Consider the following 26,328-nt stretch of genomic DNA (forward strand, 5'->3'; position numbering starts at 1 on the left):
GAGTGGTGACCCCACACGCACATTTAAACTGCTCACAATCATGTTTATATTGTTTATGTTTTTATTAATGCAGAGTTTGAAATACACATCATGGATAAAGATAAATAATGAACAGAGCAGAGTGTCAGGAAACTTTATCTGAAACATTCACCTTTAATATTGTTAAAGAGAAAACTAAATAATGACATATAATAACAATGATCACATAAACACATTCATATTAAACTCTAACTGAGCGACTTGTCTTACTTTGTCTTTGCAGTAGTCACAGATGTCGTTCATGCCAATGAGCATCGTCACCACCTTCCAGTCCTCGTCATAGTTCAGACCCTGACAGAGACCAGCTGACTGTGAACGCCACGACAGGAAGTAAACACATTCATCATCTCAAAAACAGAACGCAGAGACTCACTGGGTACGACCTGAAGGTGTCGATCATGTGTCTGATCTGATCTGAGACATTCCTGCAGATCAACATACGCACACGCGCACACGCACGCACACACACACACACACACACACACACACACACACACACACACATTAAACACCATTATATCATTTACAGTGATAATTAAATTATTTTGATGTTTGAGCTGAAGAAGAAGATGATGAAGACTGTCAGAGTCTGAACTCTGTAACAGCTGCAACATGACAATTATCTTTAATTGTTATGATTTATTTATTGTTTACTTCATGACATGATGTCACTGTTTACATAAACCAGACTGTAATCTGTCTGTAACTGATAAAAGGTGGGGTGGGCTCCTGCACCAGAAAGGTTTGAGTATGAAACATGTCATTTCCTGTGTTCTGGTGAATGTTTATGCACCAACTTGTTTAATTTTCTGCCTTAGTTTATGATGGAAATGTCTTTAAGTCTGTCCTCTGCTGCCCTCATGTCTTTAATGTGAAGGGGGGACAGATGGGGACAGATGGGTAAAGTTCTGTGGACCCACCAGCCAACACAGCGAGCTGATGACCTGCTGCTCCAACTAAAAACTACAGATATAACATGAACCACTGGTTCTCAACCAGGGGTCAGAGGATCCCCAAGGGCCCTTTCAGAGCTCCAGGTGGACTCAGATAAATGAATAAAAGTTTATTGTCACCATTTAATTCAGTGTAGAGGTGAACACAGTGAGAGTCATGAGAGCAACTGTTCTGATCAAAGGTTTCACCTCCTCCACAGCTACCTGCTCATTCTGGTCTTGAATCTGACAACAGACCTGTTTTTCAGACGGATGTCCCTGAAGAGAAACCTCATCAAACAGGGGTTGGTGATCTGATGCGTGTCACTTCAAGGACCATTGATATGAACACAGCTGAGGACCACTGAAATAGTGACCGTGTGAGTGGGCGGAGTCTTACAGTGTGTTGTGGCCAGTGACGGCGAAGTTGAATCCGGTCTGGTTGACGGTGGTTGGCTGGCCGTGGAAGGTCCACACAGGTGACGGACCCAGCAGATTGGGATTGAAGAGTTTAAAGATATCTGGACGACCAGATGATCAAACAGTTAAGTGACTCATATCTGATAAATAAAACACAGGTCATCCTGAAATAAAACACAGGTCATCCTGAAATAAAACACAGGCCATCATGAAATAAAACACAGGCCATCCTGAAATAAAACACAGGTCATCATGAAAAAAAACACAGGCCATCCTGAAATAAAACACAGGTCATCCTGAAATAAAACACAGGTCATCATGAAAAAAAACACAGGCCATCCTGAAATAAAACACAGGTCATCATGAAATAAAACAACAGGTCATCCTGAAATAAAACACAGGTCATCATGAAAAAAAACACAGGCCATCCTGAAATAAAACACAGGTCATCATGAAATAAAACACAGGCCATCCTGAAATAAAACACAGGTCATCATGAAATAAAACAACAGGTCATCATGAAATAAAACACAGGTCATCAAGAAATAAAACAGGTCATCCTGAAATAAAACACAGGCCATCATGAAATAAAACACAGGTCATCATGAAATAAAACACAGGTCATCATGAAATAAAACATAGGCCATCCTGAAATAAAACACAGGTCATCATGAAATAAAACACAGGTCATCATGAAATAAAACACAGGCCATCCTGAAATAAAACACAGGTCATCATGAAATAAAACACAAGTCATCATGAAATAAAACACAGGTCATCATGAAATAAAACACAGGCCATCCTGAAATAAAACACAGGTCATCATGAAATAAAACACAGGTCATCCTGAAATAAAACACAGGCCATCATGAAATAAAACACAGGTCATCATGAAATAAGACACAGGCCATCCTGAAATAAAACAACAGGTCATCATGAAATAAAACACAGGTCATCCTGAAATAAAACACAGGCCATCCTGAAATAAAACACAGGCCATCCTGAAATAAAACACAGGTCATCCTGAAATAAAACACAGGCCATCATGAAATAAAACAACAGGTCATCATGAAATAAAACAACAAGTCATCATGAAATAAAACACAGGTCATCCTGAAATAAAACACAGGCCATCATGAAATAAAACACAGGTCATCATGAAAAAAAAACACAGGCCATCCTGAAATAAAACACAGGTCATCATGAAATAAAACACAGGCCATCCTGAAATAAAACACAGGTCATCAAGAAATAAAACAGGTCATCCTGAAATAAAACACAGGTCATCATGAAATAAAACATAGGCAATCCTGAAATAAAACACAGGTCATCATGAAATAAAACACAGGCCATCATGAAATAAAACACAGGTCATCATGAAATAAAACATAGGCCATCCTGAAATAAAACACAGGTCATCATGAAATAAAACACAGGTCATCATGAAATAAAACACAGGCCATCCTGAAATAAAACAACAGGTCATCATGAAATAAAACACAGGTCATCCTGAAATAAAACACAGGCCATCCTGAAATAAAACACAGGTCATCATGAAATAAAACACAGGTCATCCTGAAATAAAACACAGGCCATCATGAAATAAAACAACAGATCATCATGAAATAAAACACAGGTCATCCTGAAATAAAACACAGGCCATCATGAAATAAAACAACAGGTCATCATGAAATAAAACAACAAGTCATCCTGAAATAAAACACAGGTCATCCTGAAATAAAACACAGGCCATCATGAAATAAAACACAGGCCATCATGAAATAAAACAACAGGTCATCATGAAATAAAACACAGGCCATCCTGAAATAAAACACAGGTCATCATGAAATAAAACACAGGCCATCATGAAATAAAACACAGGCCATCCTGAAATAAAACACAGGTCATCCTGAAATAAAACACAGGTGATCCTGAAATAAAACACAGGCCATCCTGAAATAAAACAACAGGTCATCATGAAATAAAACAACAGGTCATCATGAAATAAAACACAGGCCATCATGAAATAAAACACAGGCCATCCTGAAATAAAACACAGGTCATCATGAAATAAAACACAGGCCATCCTGAAATAAAACACAGGTCATCATGAAATAAAACACAGGTCATCCGGAAATACAACACAGGTCATCCTGAAATTAAAAAAAGGCCATCCTGAAATAAAACACAAGTCATCATGAAATAAAACACAGGTCATCCTGAAATAAAACACAGGTCATCCTGAAATAAAACACAGGCCATCATGAAATAAAACAACAGGTCATCATGAAATAAAACACAGGCCATCCTGAAATAAAACACAGGTCATCATGAAATAAAACATAGGCCATCCTGAAATAAAACACAGGTCATCCTGAAATAAAACACAGGTCATCATGAAATAAAACACAGATCATCATGAAATAAAACACAGGTCATCATGAAATAAAACACAGGTCATCCTGAAATAAAACACAGGTGATCCTGAAATAAAACACAGGCCATCCTGAAATAAAACAACAGGTCATCATGAAATAAAAAAACAGGTCATCATGAAATAAAACACAGGTCATCATGAAATAAAACACAGGTCATCATGAAATAAAACACAGGCCATCATGAAATAAAACACAGGTCATCATGAAATAAAACACAGGCCATCCTGAAATAAAACACAGGTCATCATGAAATAAAACACAGGTCATCCTGAAATAAAACACAGGTCATCCTGAAATTAAAAAAAAGGCCATCCTGAAATAAAACAACAGGTCATCATGAAATAAAACACAGGTCATCATGAAATAAAACACAGGTCATCATGAAATAAAACACAGGCCATCCTGAAATAAAACACAGGTCATCATGAAATAAAACAACAGGTCATCATGAAATAAAACACAGGTCATCATGAAATAAAACACAGGCCATCCTGAAATAAAACACAGGTCATCCTGAAATAAAACACAGGTCATCATGAAATAAAACACAGGTCATCATGAAATAAAACACAGGCCATCCTGAAATAAAACACAGGTCATCATGAAATAAAACACAGGTCATCCTGAAATAAAACACAGGTCATCATGAAATAAAACACAGGCCATCCTGAAATAAAACACAGGTCATCATGAAATAAAACAACAGGCCATCCTGAAATAAAACACAGGTCATCATGAAATAAAACACAGGTCATCATGAAATAAAACACAGGTCATCATGAAATAAAACACAGGCCATCCTGAAATAAAACACAGGTCATCCTGAAATAAAACACAGGTCATCATGAAATAAAACACAGATCATCATGAAATAAAACACAGGCCATCCTGAAATAAAACACAGGTCATCATGAAATAAAACACAGGTCATCATGAAATAAAACACAGGCCATCCTGAAATAAAACACAGGTCATCATGAAATAAAACGACAGGCCATCCTGAAATAAAACACAGGTCATCATGAAATAAAACACAGGTCATCATGAAATAAAACGACAGGCCATCCTGAAATAAAACACAGGTCATGATGAAATAAAACACAGGTCATCATGAAATAAAACACAGGCCATACTGAAATAAAACAGGTCATCATGAAATAAAACAACAGGCCATCCTGAAATAAAACACAGGCCATCCTGAAATAAAACACAGGTCATCATGAAATAAAACACAGGTCATCATGAAATAAAACACAGGCCATCCTGAAATAAAACACAGGTCATCATGAAATAAAACAACAGGCCATCATGAAATAAAACAACAGGTCATCATGAAATAAAACACAGGCCATCCTGAAATAAAACACAGGTCATCATGAAATAAAACAACAGGCCATCCTGAAATAAAACACAGGTCATCATGAAATAAAACACAGGTCATCCTGAAATAAAACACAGGTCATCCTGAAATTAAAAAAAAAGGCCATCCTGAAATAAAACACAAGTCATCATGAAATAAAACACAGGTCATCCTGAAATAAAACACAGGTCATCCTGAAATTAAACACAGGCCATCCTGAAATAAAACACAGGTCATCATGAAATAAAACACAGGCCATCCTGAAATAAAACACAGGTCATCATGAAATAAAACATAGGCAATCCTGAAATAAAACACAGGTCATCCTGAAATAAAACAACAGGTCATCCTGAAATAAAACACAGGTCATCATGAAATAAAACACAGGCCATCCTGAAATAAAACACAGGCCATCCTGAAATAAAACAACAGGCCATCCTGAAATAAAACACAGGTCATCATGAAATAAAACACAGGCCATCCTGAAATAAAACACAGGCCATCCTGAAATAAAACAACAGGTCATCATGAAATAAAACACAGGTCATCCTGAAATTAAACACAGGCCATCATGAAATAAAACACAGGTCATCCTGAAATAAAACAACAGGTCATCCTGAAATAAAACACAGGCCATCATGAAATAAAACACAGGCCATCCTGAAATAAAACACAGGTCATCATGAAATAAAACACAGGTCATCATGAAATAGAACAACAGGTCATCCTGAAATAAAACACAGGTCATCATGAAATAAAACACAGGTCATCATGAAATAAAACAACAGGTCATCCTGAAATAAAACACAGGTCATCCTGAAATAAAACACAGGCCATCATGAAATAAAACAGGTCATCCTGAAATAAAACAACAGGTCATCATGAAATAAAACACAGGCCATCATGAAATAAAACACAGGCCATCCTGAAATAAAACACAGGCCATCATGAAATAAAACACAGGTCATCATGAAATAGAATAACAGGTCATCCTGAAATAAAACACAGGTCATCATGAAATAGAACAACAGATCATCATGAAATAAAACACAGGTCATCATGAAATAAAACACAGGTCATCATGAAATAAAACAACAGGTCATCATGAAATAAAACAACAGGTCATCATGAAATAAAACACAGGTCATCCTGAAATAAAACACAGGCCATCATGAAATAAAACACAGGTCATCATGAAATAAAACACAGGCCATCCTGAAATAAAACACAGGCCATCATGAAATAAAACACAGGTCATCATGAAATAGAACAACAGGTCATCCTGAAATAAAACACAGGTCATCATGAAATAAAACACAGGCCATCATGAAATAAAACACAAGTCATCATGAAATAAAACACAGGCCATCCTGAAATAAAACAACAGGTCATCATGAAATAAAACACAGGTCATCATGAAATAAAACACAGGTCATCCTGAAATTAAACACAGGCCATCATGAAATAAAACAGGTCATCCTGAAATAAAACAACAGGTCATCATGAAATAAAACACAGGCCATCATGAAATAAAACACAGGCCATCCTGAAATAAAACACAGGCCATCATGAAATAAAACACAGGTCATCATGAAATAGAACAACAGGTCATCCTGAAATAAAACACAGGTCATCATGAAATAAAACACAGGTCATCCTGAAATAGAACAACAGGTCATCATGAAATAAAACAACAGGTCATCATGAAATAAAACACAGGTCATCCTGAAATAGAACAACAGGTCATCATGAAATAAAACTCAGGTCATCCTGAAATAAAACACAGGCCATCATGAAATAAAACACAGGTCATCCTGAAATAAAACAACAGGTCATCATGAAATAAAACACAGGCCATCATGAAATAAAACACAGGCCATCCTGAAATAAAACACAGGCCATCATGAAATAAAACACAGGTCATCATGAAATAGAACAACAGGTCATCCTGAAATAAAACACAGGTCATCATGAAATAAAACACAGGTCATCCTGAAATAGAACAACAGGTCATCATGAAATAAAACAACAAGTCATCCTGAAATAGAACAACAGGTCATCATGAAATAAAACAACAGGTCATCCTGAAATAAAACACAGGTCATCATGAAATAAAACACAGGCCATCCTGAAATAAAACACAGGTCATCCTGAAATGAAACAACAGGTCATCCTGAAAATTATTGACGTGTAGCATGTTTTCTTTAAAAATCAATCTGAGTAAAATAAAGTAACGTACTCGCCAGTGTGATGACGTTTTGATATGTTCCATATCCTCCAATGCTGCAAACAAGAGAGGACAGGGGACACACAGGAGACACACAGAGGATACACAGAGGACACATAGAGGACACACAGGGGATACACAGAAGACACAGAGGACACATAGAGGAGACACAGAGGACATATAGAGGAGACACAGAGGACAAGGGACACACAGAGGACACACAGAGGACAATTAATGAACTGATGATTTAATGATCTGATGATTTAATGATCTGATTATTAAATGATCTGATGATTTAATGATATGATAATTTAATGAACTGATGATTTAATGATCTGATGATTTAATGATCTGATTATTAAATGATCTGATGATTTAATGATCTAACGATTTAATGATCTGATGATTTAATGGTCTGACGATTTAATGATCTGATGATTTAATGAACTGATAATTTAATGGTCTGACGATTTAATGATCTAATAATTTAATGGTCTGACGATTTAATGATCTGATGATTTAATGAACTGATGATTTAATGATCTGATAATTTAATGGTCTGACGATTTAATGATCTGATGATTTGATGAACTGATAATTTAATGATCTGACCATTTAATGATCTGATAATTTAATGGTCTGACGATTTAATGATCTGATGATTTAATGATCTGATCATTTAATGGTCTGACAATTTAATGATCTGTTGATTTAATGATCTGATGATTTAATGATCTTATAATTTAATGGTCTGACGATTTAATGATCTGATGATTTAATGATCTGATGATTTAATGAACTGATGATTTAATGATCTGACGATTTAATGATCTGATAATTTAATGATCTGATGATTTAATGATCTGACGATTTAATGAACTGACGATTTAATGATCTGGTAATTTAATGATCTGGCAATTTAATGATCTGATAATTTAATGATCTGATGATTTAATGATCTGACGATTTAATGAACTGATAATTTGATGATCTGGTAATTTAATGATCTGATGATTTAATGATCTGATGATTTAATGAACTGATGATTTAATGATCTGACGATTTAATGATCTGATAATTTAATGATCTGATGATTTAATGATCTGACGATTTAATGAACTGACGATTTAATGAACTGATAATTTAATGATCTGGCAATTTAATGATCTGATGATTTAATGATCTGATAATTTAATGATCTGATGATTTAATGATCTGACGATTTAATGATCTGATGATTTAATGATCTGATAATTTAATGATCTGGCAATTTAATAATCTGATGATTTCATGATCTGATAATTTAATGATCTGATGATTTAATGATCTGATAATTTAATGATCTGGCAATTTAATGATCTGATGATTTAATGATCTGATAATTTAATGATCTGGCAATTTAATGATCTGATGATTTAATGGTCTGACGATTTAATGATCTAATAATTTAATGGTCTGACGATTTAATGATCTGATGATTTAATGAACTGATGATTTAATGATCTGATAATTTAATGGTCTGACGATTTAATGATCTGATGATTTGATGAACTGATAATTTAATGATCTGACCATTTAATGATCTGATAATTTAATGGTCTGACGATTTAATGATCTGATGATTTAATGATCTGATCATTTAATGGTCTGACAATTTAATGATCTGTTGATTTAATGATCTGATGATTTAATGATCTTATAATTTAATGGTTTGACGATTTAATGATCTGATGATTTAATGATCTGATGATTTAATGAACTGATGATTTAATGATCTGACGATTTAATGATCTGATAATTTAATGATCTGATGATTTTATGATCTGACGATTTAATGAACTGACGATTTAATGAACTGATAATTTAATGATCTGGTAATTTAATGATCTGGCAATTTAATGATCTGATAATTTAATGATCTGATGATTTAATGATCTGACGATTTAATGAACTGATAATTTGATGATCTGGTAATTTAATGATCTGATGATTTAATGATCTGATGATTTAATGAACTGATGATTTAATGATCTGATGATTTAATGATCTGATAATTTAATGATCTGATGATTTAATGATCTGACGATTTAATGAACTGACGATTTAATGAACTGATAATTTAATGATCTGGCAATTTAATGATCTGATGATTTAATGATCTGATAATTTAATGATCTGATGATTTAATGATCTGACGATTTAATGATCTGATAATTTAATGATCTGGCAATTTAATGATCTGATGATTTCATGATCTGATAATTTAATGATCTAATGATTTAATGATCTGATAATTTAATGATCTGGCAATTTAATGATCTGATGATTTAATGATCTGATAATTTAATGATCTGGCAATTTAATGATCTGATGATTTAATGATCTGATAATTTAATGATCTGGCAATTTAATGATCTGATGATTTAATGATCTGACGATTTAATGATCTGTTGATTTAATGATCTGATAATTTAATGATCTGGCAATTTAATGATCTGATGATTTAATGAGCTGTGATTTAATGATCTGATGATTTAATGATCTGATAATTTAATGATCTGATGATTTAATGATCTGATGATTTAATGAACTGATGATTTAATGATCTGATGATTTAATGAACTGAAGATCTGATGATCTGATGATCAGCTCTGACAGTTGTTGATCAGCTGATTCATTGAAGCTGTGATGTTTGTTTACCTCCAGGACACGTGACGAAATTCAAACGGTGTGGCCAAAATGGATGACCCATTGGCGCCGATGGCAGTCTGTGACAAAACAAAGGAAGTATCTTTAACCCTTTAATGTCCACACCAACTGGGAACATTTCTGTGTTTAGATTTGAACTTGTCTCACAGTCAGAGAGTCTCCCAGAGCAGCGATGACTCTGATGTCTGCAGCTTTGACACGTTCAACTGGAACAGAAGACAGACAGGAGACACAGAGACACAGTGAGACACAGAGACAGAGACACAGTGGGACACAGAGACAGACTCATATACTCACCTGAGGTGGGGACGGTGGGAGATGGACTCATATCAGGACAGACAAACGGAGGATGCAGTGGATGTCGGAGAAAATCTGTTCCTAAAATGTCCTGCAGGAACAATCAAGCAAAGGCTGAGTCCAACAAAGCAGGGTCCAACAGAGACAGTCCAATAGAGACAGAGTCTACCAGACAGAGTCTACCAGAGACAGAGTCCAACAGAGACAGTCCAATAGAGACAGAGTCTACCAGACAGAGTCTACCAGAGACAGAGTCCAACAGAGACAGAGTCTACCAGAGACAGAGTCCAACAAAGCAGGGTGCAACAGAGACAGAGTCTACCAGAGACAGAGTCTACCAGAGACAGAGTCCAATAGAGACAGAGTCTAACAGAGGCAGAGTCTAACAGAGACAGAGTCCAACAGAGACAGAGTCCAACAGAGACAGAGTCTACCAGAGACAGAGTCTAACAGAGACAGTCCAATAGAGACAGAGTCTACCAGAGACAGAGTCTAACAGAGACAAAGTCCAATAGAGACAGAGTCCAACAGAGACAGAGTCTACCAGAGACAGAGTCTTACAGAGACAGTCCAATAGAGACAGAGTCTACCAGAGACAGTCTAACAGAGACAGAGTCTACTAGAGACAGAGTCCAACAGAGACAGAGTCTAACAGAGACAGAGTCCAACAGAGACAGAGTCCAACAGAGACAGAGTCTACCAGAGACAGAGTCTAACAGAGACAGTCCAATAGAGATAGAGTCTACCAGAGACAGTCTAACAGAGACAGAGTCTACTAGAGACAGAGTCCAATAGAGACAGAGTCCAACAGAGACAGAGTCTAACAGAGACAGAGTCCAATAGAGACAGAGTCCAACAGAGACAGAGTCTACCAGAGACAGTCTAACAGAGACAGAGTCTAACAGAGACAGAGTCTACCAGAGACAGAGTCTACCAGGGACAGAGTCCAATAGAGACAGAGTCCAACAGAGACAGAGTCTACCAGAGACAGAGTCTACCAGAGACAGAGTCCAATAGAGACAGAGTCTACCAGAGACAGAGTCTACCAGAGACAGTCTACCAGAGACAGAGTCCAATAGAGACAGAGTCTAACAGAGACAGAGTCTAACAGAGACAGAGTCCAATAGAGACAGAGTCTACCAGAGACAGTCTACCAGAGACAGAGTCCAATAGAGACAGAGTCTACCAGAGACAGTCTACCAGAGACAGAGTCCAATAGAGACAGAGTCTAACAGAGACAGAGTCCAATAGAGACAGAGTCTACCAGAGACAGAGTCTAACAGAGACAGAGTCCAATAGAGACAGAGTCTACCAGAGACAGAGTCCAATAGAGACAGAGTCTACCAGAGACAGAGTCCAATAGAGACAGAGTCTACCAGAGACAGAGTCTAACCGAGACAGAGTCCAATAGAGACAGAGTCTAACAGAGACAGTCTACCAGAGACAGAGTCTACCAGAGACAGAGTCCAATAGAGACAGAATCCAACAGAGACAGAGTCCAACAGAGACAGAGTCCAATAGAGACAGAATCCAACAGAGACAGAGTCTAACAGAGACAGAGTCCAATAGAGACAGAGTCTACCAGAGACAGAGTCCAACAGAGACAGAGTCCAACAGAGACAGAGTCTACCAGAGACAGAGTCTAACAGAGACAGAGTCTAACAGAGACAGAGTCCAATAGAGACAGAGTCTACCAGAGACAGAGTCTACCAGAGACAGAGTCTAACAGAGACAGAGTCCAATAAAGACAGAGTCTACCAGAGACAGAGTCTAACAGAGACAGAGTCCAATAGAGACAGAGTCTACCAGAGACAGAGTCTAACAGAGACAGAGTCTACCAGAGACAGAGTCCAATAGAGACAGAGTCTACCAGAGACAGAGTCCAATAGAGACAGAGTCTACCAGAGACAGAGTCCAATAGAGACAGAGTCCAACAGAGACAGAGTCTAACAGAGACAGAGTCCAATAGAGACAGAGTCTACCAGAGACAGAGTCTGACAGAGACAGAGTCCAATAGAGACAGAGTCTACCAGAGACAGTCTACCAGAGACAGAGTCTACCAGAGACAGAGTCCAATAGAGACAGAGTCCAACAGAGACAGAGTCTAACAGAGACAGAGTCCAATAGAGACAGAGTCCAACAGAGACAGAGTCTACCAGAGACAGAGTCCAACAGAGACAGAGTCTACCAGAGACAGAGTCTACCAGAGACAGAGTCTAACAGAGACAGAGTCTAACAGAGACAGTCCAATAGAGACAGAGTCTACCAGAGACAGAGTCTAACAGAGACAGAGTCTAACAGAGACAGTCCAATAGAGACAGAGTCTACCAGAGACAGTCTAACAGAGACAGAGTCTACTAGAGACAGAGTCCAACAGAGACAGAGTCTAACAGAGACAGAGTCCAACAGAGACAGAGTCCAACAGAGACAGAGTCTACCAGAGACAGAGTCTAACAGAGACAGTCCAATAGAGATAGAGTCTACCAGAGACAGTCTAACAGAGACAGAGTCTACTAGAGACAGAGTCCAATAGAGACAGAGTCTACCAGAGACAGAGTCCAACAGAGACAGAGTCTACCAGAGACAGAGTCTAACAGAGACAGAGTCTACCAGAGACAGAGTCTACCAGAGACAGAGTCTACCAGAGACAGAGTCCAACAGAGACAGAGTCTAACAGAGACAGAGTCCAATAGAGACAGAGTCTACCAGAGACAGTCTACCAGAGACAGAGTCCAATAGAGACAGAGTCCAACAGAGACAGAGTCTAACAGAGACAGAGTCCAATAGAGACAGAGTCTACCAGAGACAGAGTCCAATAGAGACAGAGTCTAACAGAGACAGAGTCCAATAGAGACAGAGTCCAATAGAGACAGAGTCTAACAGAGACAGAGTCTACCAGAGACAGAGTCCAATATAGACAGAGTCCAATAGAGACAGAGTCTAACAGAGACAGAGTCCAATAGAGACAGAGTCTACCAGAGACAGAGTCCAATAGAGACAGAGTCTAACAGAGACAGAGTCCAATAGAGACAGAGTCCAATAGAGACAGAGTCTAACAGAGACAGAGTCCAATAGAGACAGAGTCCAATAGAGACAGAGTCTAACAGAGACAGAGTCCAATAGAGACAGAGTCTAACAGAGACAGAGTCCAATAGAGACAGAGTCCAATAGAGACAGAGTCTAACAGAGACAGAGTCCAATAGAGACAGAGTCTACCAGAGACAGAGTCCAATAGAGACAGAGTCCAATAGAGACAGAGTCTAACAGAGACAGAGTCCAATAGAGACAGAGTCCAACAGACTGGAACTGAGTCTCAATTCAAACCTAAATTTCTTCTCCATGTGATGGACAGAGTCCTGAGTGTCTCTTTATGTGTGATTGTCCTGATGTTGAGTCTCATCATGTCTTCACATCAGGCAAGAATAAAACAATTTGCATGACTGAATTAAAGTCTATCCCAGCTGACACTGGGTGAGAGGCAGGGTTCACTCTGGACAGGTCACCAGACTATCACAGGACTGACACATAGAGACAGACAACCATTCACACTCACATTCACACCTACGGACAATTTAGAGTCACCAATCAACTAGTCTCTATATAGAGACTCTGCATTCAGTGAATGTAGAGTCTGTAGGCAAACCCCGGAGATCTTGCCTCCAGAAGAAGAGCGGAAGAGCCCTGGTTTCTGGTTGTAGGCTGTTTGTAGTCTGCGTGATACTGACGTTTGAGCCGGCTGCAGTTGTTGCCAGGTTAAACGGTCCGTGCTGTGAACTAACAAGGCGGAACATAACTGGCGTCACTGCAAACTCTGAATCCATCGCAGTGGTTCAGCACATTTACCTATATATAAATGGAAGTCAGAAACGGAAATTCGCCTCCTCCGCCCAAATCAAACCGGAATGCCAGTAAATCGGGGGTCTGCCCCCAGAGGCTGTATCACCGTCTGCCGGAAGTCAGATGCCAAATACAGCCTATGGGTTCCGAGAATGTCAATTAATCTGCATGTCTTTGGACTGTGGGAGGAAGCTGGAGCACCCAGAGGAAACCCACGCTGACACAGGGAGAACATGTCGGAGCACCTGGAGGAAACCCACGCTGACACAGGGAGAACATGTCGGAGCACCTGGAGGAAACCCACGCTGACACAGGGAGAACATGTCAGAGCACCTGGAGGAAACCCACGCTGACACGGGGAGAACATGTCAGAGCACCTGGAGGAAACCCACGCTGACACAGGGAGAACATGTCGGAGCACCTGGAGGAAACCCACGCTGACACAGGGAGAACATGTCGGAGCACCTGGAGGAAACCCACGCTGACACAGGGAGAACATGTCAGAGCACCTGGAGGAAACCCACGCTGACACAGGGAGAACATGTCAGAGCACCTGGAGGAAACCCACACTGACACAGGGAGAACATGTCAGAGCACCTGGAGGAAACCCACGCTGACACAGGGAGAACATGTCGGAGCACCTGGAGGAAACCCACGCTGACACAGGGAGAACATGTCAGAGCACCTGGAGGAAACCCACGCTGACACAGGGAGAACATGTCGGAGCACCTGGAGGAAACCCACGCTGACACGGGGAGAACATGTCGGAGCACCTGGAGGAAACCCACGCTGACACGGGGAGAACATGTCGGAGCACCTGGAGGAAACCCACGCTGACACGGGGAGAACATGTCGGAGCACCTGGAGGAAACCCACGCTGACACGGGGAGAACATGTCGGAGCACCTGGAGGAAACCCACGCTGACACGGGGAGAACATATCAGAGCACCTGGAGGAAACCCACGCTGACACAGGGAGAACATGTCGGAGCACCTGGAGGAAACCCACGCTGACACAGGGAGAACATGTCGGAGCACCTGGAGGAAACCCACGCTGACACAGGGAGAACATGTCGGAGCACCTGGAGGAAACCCACGCTGACACGGGGAGAACATGTCGGAGCACCTGGAGGAAACCCACGCTGACACGGGGAGAACATGTCAGAGCACCTGGAGGAAACCCACGCTGACACGGGGAGAACATGTCAGAGCACCTGGAGGAAACCCACGCTGACACGGGGAGAACATGTCAGAGCACCTGGAGGAAACCCACGCTGACACAGGGAGGACATGCAGACTCCACACAGAAGAACCCCCCCCCCACCCCAGGGCTCAAACCAGGAACCGTCCTGCTGTGAGGCGACAGTGTGAACCACTGCACCACCATGACATCAAGCTTCTAATCTGTCTGTGTGCAGACTGAACTCTCAGCTTGGACCAAATGTCTGTATGAGGCCTTTAAATTAATTCATGTTTTCACTCAACTTTTCCTATACGTCAACAGGTTTGATATTTAATAATAAACTAATATTGATCAGTATTGATTATCAGAGTGTGGGACAGGACTCACAGACAGCAGGATAATCTGAAGCTCCGTCCCTTTTCACTCAGAGGACGTTAACACTGTATGAGACGATCTAACTGCAGGTTACATACAGGGTTAAATGAGACGATCTTACCTGATGGACATGTCCTTCTTCTTCTTCTTCTTCTTCTTCTCTCCATAAAGTGTCTCCTGCAGGATAGAGGGACAGGTGTAAAGACAAGGTAACTGTGCACTCTGATATGTCCCAACACATCAGCTGCACAGACTCCTGACATCCCTCTGACACTGACCGTCAACACGACGAGCAGCTGAGACACAGACTGCGAACAGGACACATGTCCTCAGCATCATGTCGTCTGTCTTTGTCCTCGACACAGAGACACTATAAGTCCTCTCTAGAATAAAGACTCGTCCTGCTGCTGGTGTCCTGGGGGGTTTATCTGTGTTAAATAACCTCAGTAATGAAGGGTTGTTAACGTTATCTCTGACCTTTGTATCATCAGTCCCACAGTCAGTCTGATAATCAGTCATATACTGATATAATTCATTTATAATTACAGACGTTTCTGATAAAAAGGTAGACGAGACCTTTAATTCAACAACACAAACAGCTCAGAGGAGAATTAATTTAAAGTTCTTATAGAGACATTTTATTTTCTTTGAGGACTTCTGAATCCCACTAGTAAACCAAGGCTTAGAAAAGTCTTGCTTTCTGGCTTTCTTTGCAGTAACTAATGGAAAACATTTATCTAAAATAGAATTAAAGGGTTCAATAAACGCTTGGTATGCACGGTTTACATCAATTTGGGTATACATCTCCCAGGATAGACCATCAATTAGTTTTTTAAATGTAGTCATATTTTTTCCATTAAATTTCCTTTAAGTAGCTTTACCAGCAAATTCTTTTTTTCCTCCTTTTATTTCCTTTCAATAAATGTGGACTTGATGTTCTTAGTTTCTGTTTTAAGCTTAAGGTCATCTCTGTTAATGAAGTGGCTGCCACTATGCACGAACAGGGAAACACCACCCGTCCTGCCCTCCCTATTACAGTGAACTGCAGTGTAATTCGGCAGATCATACAGAGATTCTACATCATCTGAGAGCCAAGTCTAAGTGAGAGCAATGACAGTAAAATCATGTTTCAAACAGGATAAGTAGTGAATTAGGAGATCATAATTTTTAGGCCGACTACGTATATTCATGTGGAAAGTTGAAAGTGACATTGAATCCTCAGGGAGGCTTCCACACAAGGAATTAAACTGTGTTTCAGTGTAAGACAAACATTTTTTTTTGATTCTGCCATTAGTGGACGAAATACATTCAGATCAGGGTCAAAACAACCATTATACAAAAAGTCTGTTCCACCTTCACACCCTTCCAGTGGGTTGAAAGCTAAGTGCCCATGGAAGTTCTCCTGGATGTAACTACTGTCAGTGAGTATGAGTCCAGTTCCATAGATAAAAACAAAATAAATAAAAAACAAAATAATGCAGCAGCATTCAACGCTGACCACCTGGACAGAGCGTAGGCTACTCAATCAGGTTTACCATTGCGTTGGTTGGCAGGATGGACAATGAGACGGTCATGCTTTAAGTAAGCAGTGTCCCCACGTTCTCATGCTGCGCGCATGGCTGGGAGCAGCTCCCTGCACCTTTGACGAACTGCTTCAGTATAATCCTCATTGATAAAGATGTCTGTACCTTTGAGGAGTTTGGCCTTCGTGAGGACAGCCTGCTTATCCTTGTAACAGAGGAACTTGACCACCACTAGTCTGGATCTGCCATTCTGAGCTGGTTTACCGGTGCGATGTGCCCTTTCCATCTCTATGGCATGCTGAGGACCCATTTTCAGGTTTTCCACCAGTAGTTTACGGACCTTATCCTACGACAGCCCAGGTCTCATTAGGTGATTCAGGAAGAGCCTCAAAGACCAGGTTGTTCCTTCTAGATTGGCCCTCTAAGTACTCCATCCGTGTAGCTGAGGAAAGAAGCCCCTCACTGGCTTTGAGCCGCTCCGTCTGCAATGTTTTCAACTCGGCAGACAGTTTGATGTTGTCAGTTTTAAGAGTATCAACTTTGTTTTGGGTATACTGTAGGCTCATTTTAAGTTCTTGGTTTTCTCTCATTAGGTCATCAAGCCGTTTGTTCGAATTGTCCAGGATGAGCTTAATGAAATCTTTGCAGTTATTCTGTTGTTGTTGAAGGAGCTCAGTGAAGTGCTCTCTTTGTATTTGAAGCATTTCCTGGACCTGTGTCAGTGTAACATAGCCCTCTTCATCAGATTTAAAGGATATCTATCTATCTATCTATCTATCTATCTATCTATCTATCTGTCTGTCTGTCTGTCTGTCTGTCTATATTATTGTTGTTATTATTAACTGAGCTGGATTTGAAATATTTGAGGTTATTTATTATAGAAAAATTTGTTTTGATTTTTAATTAATTTGCTGAGAAAATAAAAAGCATCATGTGTTTCTGTGTATAGATTTATATTTTCACATATTAACCTTCACACGTCTCATATTTATAATATTTTATATTCTCTAATAACTCAGAGAAACGATCAGTGAATATAAAATATTAAAAAGTCCCGATGAATATTCAAACTTCCTCTGATCTGTTGAGTTTAATAAAATTATTTTCTAAATATTCTATGAACTCGGAAAGGAAGTGACCGTTGTGGTGACGTCATTATTGGTGTGACGTCTTCAGGTGGTTTTCAGGTGAAGGTAAACAAATGGAGTCGGTGTGTGGTGGAAACATGAAGCAGAATGTGACGGCTCGGTTCACACTGAAGGCGGAAAGATGCCGGGAGCCAAGAGACGGTACAATGTTCGGTTTCCTCCGGTGAGTACCGACTGTTTCCGGTTTGAATTAACGGTGTTTAAGGGAAAGATTTAAAAAACAAAACAAAACACCGTGCTCAGTGAACGACGAGCTCGTGCTGCCTTCACCGACTGTCGGAAATCTGACACTTCATTAAAACACATCAGTAAACACAGTAAACACATCACCACTGTCAACCATGATTACCCAGATTAATGTTCTGATACCTGGGTTCATTTACTGTGATCGCCCGGGTTAACTTCCCGGGATATTTCCAGCAGAAGCCGATTGATCAGTCTGTGTTAATGTGATGACGATGGAGCAGATTATAGATCAGATGTGTTCAGGTTTGATCTGGTCTGATGACATCAGAGAGAAAACCTGACCTGTAAATTAAAACACTTTACCTGCAGCTCTGTGTATGACGTCATGTCACGGTTATTCACAGTCGCGAGTATGAACCTGCTCAGTCTGCTGCTGATCTCTGATCGGTGTGATTTACTTCTGCTTTTATTTATTTATCTTTTCTATGACGACATGAACATCAATCAATCAATCAATCAATCAATTTTATTTATAAAGCCCAATATCACAAATCACAATTTGCCTCACAGGGCTTTACAGCATACGACATCCCTCTGTCCTTATGACCATGGCCATAGCCAGCTATGAGGTCACCGAGGTCCGGACCTCGGTAAAAATTTCAAAGAGAAAAAAATAGAAGAAGCCCCAAACAACATGGTAAACATATTAACACAGCGTTTATTTCTCCAAAAATCGGCCAGATATAAAATGCCAAATGAACGTCACTCTGTAGCGCACCGGCTGGAGTGCCTACTGAGAATTCTTTAGCTTTGTTATTTACGTGGTTGGGTGAGGAAAATGCGTGTGCTTACCTGTGTCTGTGTGTGTGTGTGTGTGTGTGTGTGTGTGTGGGCATCGGGGCAAAACTCTGCCGTGCGCAATACAGACAGCAGAGGAGGATTGTAAATGTGCGACCACGCAGAGACAGAAATGACATGCTGTCATGTAAATAAGATGAATAACATTTAGATTATTTGATAAAAGGACAAGGTATAGACCTGTTCTATAGGCCTGGATATGACGCGTCCAGAGCTAAGACGGAAAAAAATAAAATAAAATCAGCAGCGGCGGTCATATAGTTGCATATGGGAAACACTGGCGCTCCAGAGGCAGATCAGTAGGCCTATGTTAGTCATTTTTCTTTTGATGACTGCAATGTTTAACCACTAATCCGTAGCACTAGTGTGTTTAGTATGTGTTCTAAAATTAGAACATTTTTCACACATAAAAAGCACAAAGATGTTGAAATCTATACATATTCTGCCATCATAACTTGGCTCTCAGAATTCACCAGATTGATGCCTTTAAATCAAATGTATACAAATTTTTCTCCTGGGGGAGCATGCCCCCAGACCCCCCTAGATGCCTTTTGGTCATTTTGGTATGAATTTTGCTAAAACTGGTTAAAGGGCTCTCTTTACCTCTCACCTCAATATGTCTCAGTGAAAATGGGTTTCTAGGGTCCTTACAATAGAAAATCTCTCCCTCCTCACTCTCTCAAAAGACCATTATTGTTGTACTAACCCTACTAGTACAAAGTAGCCTGCCATAAAAAAAACAAAACTATCACCTCACTGTATAGGATTATGTACAGCCTACTATAAAGTAGCTACGAGCTAGAGTGGTCCAAACTGATGTTAAAATGCTTCTTTTTTTTTTAGTCAAATAATGTGAACATTTTCTACAGGTGTTTTTTAAAGATAAATGTGTGCAGTCTCTGGCTTAAAATGAAGGCTCTGTGTGTTACTGACCTGTTGCCATGGTGATTTGTAGTATCAGAGCTTCACTGATGACCACAGTTCATTCAACACTGAACACGATTGAACCGACTCTGATCAGCTGAAACTGAAAGCTCAGAGTTTGTTAACGCTGAACCAGGCTTCAGGTGACTGAATGAATGAATGAATGAATGAACCATCAGCCCTTCCTCTCCTCTTTGTGGTTGACTCTGTCCCTGTGGGTTTGGTCTGCAGAGGTTTACGAGGAGCACCCGAATGCAGCAGTGATGTGTTTAAGTATCTCTGAAGGGGCTGTCATGTTTATTTGTTTGTTACAGAGTCGGATCAAGAAGATGATGCAGAAGGACACGGAGGTGGGGAGGATAGCGATGGCAGTTCCTGTGATTATCTGTATCCTTCTGAAGCTGCAGGACGAACTGTGTGTGAACGTCACAGTGGAGGAGATCTCAGTGCTCAAGTCAGATTTAGATTTTTATTTGTGTTGTCTCTGCTGTGTTGATGTGTTGTATCTGCTGTGTTGTGTTGTTTCTGCTATGTTGCTGTGTTGTCTCTGCTGTGTTGCCTCTGCTGTGTTGTCTCTGCGTTGCTGTGTTGTCTCTGCCGTGTCGTCTCTGCTGTGTTGCTGTGTATAAATTCCTGAACTGCAGCCATCATCAGCTCGAGCTCTGGAAATGTTCCTCAAGTCTCTGCTGACTAAAATCTACCTGATCACTCAGTCCAAGTTCAGCGCCGTCGTGTCTGTTGCTCACATGTGAGTCAGCCCGGAACTCACCTGGGGCCTGCATCACGAAGTGAGATCAACCTTTCCTGGGTTACCCAGACCTATCCTGGGTTGACTAACCCTAACAATGGCAATCAGGATAATCGGTATCACGACGCTGGATATCAACTCGGTAACTCAACCCAGAGTTGCTTTATCAAGAGCCGTGAACACGCACGCAGCGGACCAATCACAATCATGAGAGAAGCGCAGCGTCACTGAGCGTCCTCACAGAGCGCCGTATGTGAGGGGAAAAAAAGTATTTCTCATGTGAGGATCAGAGATTAATTCTACTAAAATATGAGGAGAAGAAAAGCAACATTAGAGAAAAGGCCAACACCGTGGCAGCTGCAGGAGGAGGAAACATGCGTGGCAACGCATAACGGGATGAATAATGTTTAGTTTTAGTTTAGATTAGTTTATTTGCACATAATGTTAAAAACAGACAGTATAACATTTACAAGATTAAAAAAAGAAAAGTGCCGGAGAGGTTAGAAGCCACTAAAAGCTTATCAAAGAAATTCCCCTGTCAAAACATCAATGAAATCACATAATAGAGAAGAAAAAGAAACGGGTGAGGAAAGAAGAAATAGAGGAGGAGAGAGGGAAAAATCAAGACAAAACAAGGCAGCAAATAAAATGATGTGTAGGTTAAATGACTCATCACTGGTTCAAGTAGCTACAGTACCTGTACCTGTACATCTGACACTGATCACACCCTTGAATCCCATGAAATCAATGCTGCGCAGATGAATTGCGTGTATTACAATTATTGTCTAACATCATTGCGTCTGATAAATTGGTCTTCTTTGTCATAACGTTATATATGCTACAATAAAGCTTAAAGCTGACGCCACAATTAAATCATATCAACACCAAATTGATAGTCTGAATAAAATCATCCTGATATTGAGCTGTGTTAGAAATTAACAGCTGCACAAAAATATAGCTAGTGTCCCTCTTTAAAAAACAAAAAGGAAAATCCCTCAAACACCATGAAGTGTAGACATGATAGGCTACTTTCCACATTTCCAGCAGCAAAGCTGTCAATTAGGCCCATTATCTTTAACAGGGATCATTTCCTCCAACAAAACAAAATGTTGGCACTAATTAATGGTGCTATTAAGTGTCTGCAAATGATCAGTTTCTTTCTTATGAAGGGGTGGGATGAAAGTTCCACTTCTTTCCACTCCTTTTTGAACAATCTTTTCATTGTCTGTTGTTGATGCTTTCTTTTCTTTTTTAATGTTCAAAATAAACTTTCAAATCAAAATCAATCAAATGAATTAAACTTCCCGTCATGACTGGGCTGCATTTCTGTCAGCCATCAACAGCTGATTGGCCAGTGGGTGGTGCTTTTTATAGGATCAGATTCAACCCTGAACTTACCCTGCTCCGGAGCAGGATAGCCGTTCAGAGTAAGTTACCATGGTGATCTACCCCGATAAGAACTGAACCGGCTTCGTGAGACCGAAAACCCAGGGATAACCCTGAAGTTACCTCGCTAAGACATTAATCCTGCTTCCTGATACAGGCCCCTGCTCAGGTGTGACTGAAGCCGCACTTTTAAAGGGACAGTCTCTGTTGAAGCAGGTTGGATGAGTTATTTATCCACAGTCAGCTGGTGTCAGTCTGAAACTAAACATCCTGCTGTGCAACTAAACATATGTTAGACACATAAAAACATCAGTTAGGGTGAGTGTTTGTTACACAGACAGTATTTTACCTCACAGTCAGACAGACAGTGGTTTACTTCACAGACAAACTGTGAGGTAAAATACTGTGTCTGACAAACACTAAATCACTTCTTTAACACCTTCCACAGTTTAAATTACATCAGACTGATGAAACTCATGAATACTGCGGTCAATGAATGCAGCACAGACACAGACTCTGATGTGTTTAAGAACTCATATTTTCATATGAAATGTTTTCCTGTGCAGGAAGCAGTGCATCGACTCAGAGAAGCTGTTCGACTTCCTCAAAGACCTGGCGGAGCGAGCCACGTCTATGGCAGCCCAGAAGGACACCAGAGGGCTGAGCATGTGGCCGCTGTACAGGTAGAGACGGACTTCTGATGGTGACATCACACAGTGTTGGGGCTGAGCTGATGTTTCGTTAGTGTCAGGTCGACTCACTGGACTAAAACTAAAACAACAAAATAATATTAAGTTGTGACTTTAATATTATTTTGTTGTTTTAGTTTTAAAGGCTGTAAATTAAAATGATGTGACATCAGTTGTGCTCAGTGTCAGACTGAGAAGATCTTTGTCGTCTGTGTCCTCATCAATCATCGTCATCGATCATCGTCTCAGTCGGACAGTTTGGTCTATGAAATTGAATAAAAACATTCATATGCGATTAAGATTCAATGTTGATGAACTCTCTGTTTATTTAAATCTTTTCAGCTCTGATGAATATTTGATTTTTTTCCCTTCAGAACCAAACGACCTGAAGTTCCTGTTAAAAAACTGTCTGAAGTCGCAGAGAAGAAGCCACGACGGAGTGTCGACTCACTGGACAACGACTCCAGCTCCGGAGTACGTATTTTATCTGCAGCTGAACTCAGGTTCAGGTTCTGGCTCTGTTCTCTGAGGAGTTCCTGTTCCTGGTCTCACCATCGTCTGCAGAGCAGGTCTATATATTCTGACACACTCAGGTTCTGTTCTGTGGCACAAACACATCAGGAGGAGCTCCTGTTCCTCCTCTCACCGTCAGGAGGAGCTCCTGTTCCTCCTTTCACTGTCAGCAGAACAGCTCAGACACAGAGGAAGTTTTAATGATGCTGCTGTCACTGTCAGTCTGACCCTACAGCGCCCCCCTGAGGCCGTAACCTTCATCACTCTGCAGAGAACAAATTAAGTTTTTCTGATTCTCCTCTGAAACAGTGACCGAGTACATTTAAGTGTTTTTATGACACTTAATACTTGAACTCTGTCTCAGAGGAGATTATAATATTTATTAATCTGACACCTTCAGTTACTCTGCAGATTCATTATATAAAACATAATGAACAATGGACAAATACACTCAGCTGAATACAGTCATTTAAAACCAGCTGCAACAATAAACTGGTCAACATCAGATATTATAATCAGTAATATCACTGACATCACTCTGAGACAATCAATCCTTTATGATGATGCTTTTAAACCTCAGTGACTGTTTAACAGTGTGTCTACACTGTGTGGTACGACTGTGACCTCAGTGACTTTGTGTCAGCTGAGATGAAGCAGACCAAACTAAACGTTTATAAAAGATGGAGAGATGAACGTTCTCCTTGAGGAACCATGAGTTAATTAACCTGACCAGAGTTAGTCTGGGGACACTCCTTTCTAAAGTGTGTTTAACACACTGGCGAAAACGGCCAGCATCAAAGCAACGCCTCTTGCATTTTTGAAAAGGACACGCCTACTCGGAAATGTGCGCTCCTCCTTTTCTCGTCTGCAAGGAAACAAACACACAGAGAGCTTGAAAATGGATGCCGAGAGATTAAACTCTGTTTTATCAAACGTGTGCTCATCCGTGAAGAAAATATTTTTCCAGCGGATGTCTTAGTTACAACATGATTGAGCTAACTGGAGTAGTTTCATGTCGTATCCGACAACGGGAGGTTTTTAACAGATGACGTCCTGATGTTAGCTTTGCTGCTGCTGTTAGCTGTCCCTGTCAGCTGCAGCCACTGATGCTTTCTAGACATCGTGATTTCCCAAAACTGAATAAATACCACACATAGCAACACAAAACTGCTTTGCTAGCTCAATCATGTTGTAACTAAGATATCCGCTGGAAAAAATATTTTTTTCCACGGACCGTTTAATGAGTTATTACCTATTACAGACACCGCTAACGGCTAACAGGGCTAACAGCTAACGGTTAGCCCAGCTAAACGTGCACACAGAAATAGTAATGTTTGTTCAATCATTGTGTTTATAGACTTTACAAACATCGGATTAGTCTAAACGGTGATACAGTGATGTGAAAAATGTGATATATATATATAGATATATATATATATCTATATATATATATATATAGCTAAAAGCTCTGCTGGTTTTCTACCCAGAAGTATTTGTAAACAACAAGGCGATTGCCTCTATAGTCCGGCCAGACGGATGAGTCATGGCCTTGTAAAAGATTATGTTTGTTTCTTTTAGTTGGCGAGAATGTGTCGCCGCAAACACGACAAACATCCACTAACTTTGACGGAGTTTTCTGCGAGCATGGCTGAGCCATTTTGTACCGCTACACGTGTTTCTAGTGGGACTATGTTTACAAGCACAAGAGTTCAGCGAGCCACCGAAGGACCGCCCTGCAGATTTACTATTGGTTCTGCAACGTAGGGAGTTTTTTTAAACTCTGAAATTGTATCCGCCCATCTAAACACAAAATAAGGGAGAAAGTCATCAGTCTTTAGTTAAGCAAAGCGTCTAAAGACTGACTTGTGAGTCTAGACCAGAGTCAGAGGACTTTAACACCCTGTGGTACTACTGTGACCTCAGTGACTGTTTAACGCAGGACTCTATTTCCAGACTTGTGTTAAATTGTTAGTTTCAGGAGTTTCAATCTTCATTTAAACTTTGTTTCAGATTCTGGTTTTCAGTGTTTAACTGCTGTTTTTTGTCTGTTTTCAGGAGTCGGAGCTGTTGGTGTGTTTCTGAGGGAGGAGCCAGAGGACAGCCGCTCGTCACTTCATTTATCTTTATTTAAACTTTAACACGAGAACTGTGAGAAAAAAAATAAGTTTAGTTTTTGTGTTTGGGGATAGGAAACAGTTAGAGAATATCTGACACATTTAGCTGCTGATGTAAAGTTTGGTTTTGTTTCTTTAGATGAATATAAATGAGGTATTTTGAGTTGAAGCTCTTTATTTTTGTTTGACGTAGATATTTTCTCTTTGGAGAAAAAGTACTTTGATAAAGTCTAATGAACTTTGATAATGATGTGAAATGTTTCAGACTTTTGATTCTTTTCTTTAAACTTGAGTTAAAACAGGACGTTGTTCTGTGGTTGGTGAGAAGAAGAAGACAACATCTAATTGAGAGCGTCTTCCTGCTGAACAGTGACGTCACAGTTTCTGATTTTTAAAACACTTTAACTGAAGGTTTTCCAGACG

General features: G+C 40.0%; 2 protein-coding genes across 3 annotated transcripts in view; one reads left to right on the forward strand and one right to left on the reverse strand.

Annotated features, from left to right (window-relative positions):
• Window positions 1-16,252, reverse strand: part of LOC117267286 (phospholipase B1, membrane-associated) — a 29,938-nt gene extending 13,686 nt beyond the window's left edge. The window contains exons 1-9 of the mRNA XM_078175436.1: window positions 16,095-16,252; window positions 15,938-15,993; window positions 10,423-10,513; window positions 10,273-10,331; window positions 10,117-10,184; window positions 7,429-7,472; window positions 1,372-1,492; window positions 413-464; window positions 250-330 (exon numbers count right to left, since the gene is read on the reverse strand). Of these exons, the coding sequence (XP_078031562.1) occupies window positions 250-330; window positions 413-464; window positions 1,372-1,492; window positions 7,429-7,472; window positions 10,117-10,184; window positions 10,273-10,331; window positions 10,423-10,513; window positions 15,938-15,993; window positions 16,095-16,155 (633 nt within the window). The 5' untranslated portion in view covers window positions 16,156-16,252. The remainder of the gene's footprint in view (window positions 1-249; window positions 331-412; window positions 465-1,371; window positions 1,493-7,428; window positions 7,473-10,116; window positions 10,185-10,272; window positions 10,332-10,422; window positions 10,514-15,937; window positions 15,994-16,094) is intronic.
• A 2,272-nt stretch (window positions 16,253-18,524) lies between these two features.
• LOC117267409 (dr1-associated corepressor) lies at window positions 18,525-26,092 on the forward strand. Of its 2 annotated transcripts, XM_033643307.2 has the most exons (6): window positions 18,525-18,650; window positions 20,770-20,842; window positions 21,110-21,203; window positions 23,156-23,272; window positions 23,653-23,752; window positions 25,847-26,092. In XM_033643307.2, the coding sequence occupies exons 1-6, from the start codon at window positions 18,609-18,611 to the stop codon at window positions 25,871-25,873; spliced, it is 453 nt and encodes a 150-aa protein (XP_033499198.1). In that variant the 5' UTR covers window positions 18,525-18,608; the 3' UTR covers window positions 25,874-26,092. The 2 variants fall into 2 exon arrangements, with proteins under 2 accessions (XP_033499198.1, XP_033499197.2); XM_033643306.2 differs by lacking the exon at window positions 21,110-21,203 and having other exon boundaries at window positions 20,770-20,909.
• Window positions 26,093-26,328: the final 236 nt, after the last annotated feature.

This window comes from Epinephelus lanceolatus, chromosome 15, assembly GCF_041903045.1.
Source record: "Epinephelus lanceolatus isolate andai-2023 chromosome 15, ASM4190304v1, whole genome shotgun sequence".
In the NCBI taxonomy this organism is placed as follows: domain Eukaryota; kingdom Metazoa; phylum Chordata; class Actinopteri; order Perciformes; family Serranidae; genus Epinephelus; species Epinephelus lanceolatus.

Bases quoted from the DNA above. Each gene is read 5' to 3' on its own strand.
- LOC117267409 (XM_033643307.2), top strand. From the start codon at position 18,609: ATGCCGGGAGCCAAGAGACGGTACAATGTTCGGTTTCCTCCG. The intron at 23,273-23,652 runs GTAGAGACGGAC...TTTTCCCTTCAG, and splicing joins AGCATGTGGCCGCTGTACAG to AACCAAACGACCTGAAGTTC. The intron at 23,753-25,846 runs GTACGTATTTTA...GTCTGTTTTCAG, and splicing joins ACAACGACTCCAGCTCCGGA to GAGTCGGAGCTGTTGGTGTG.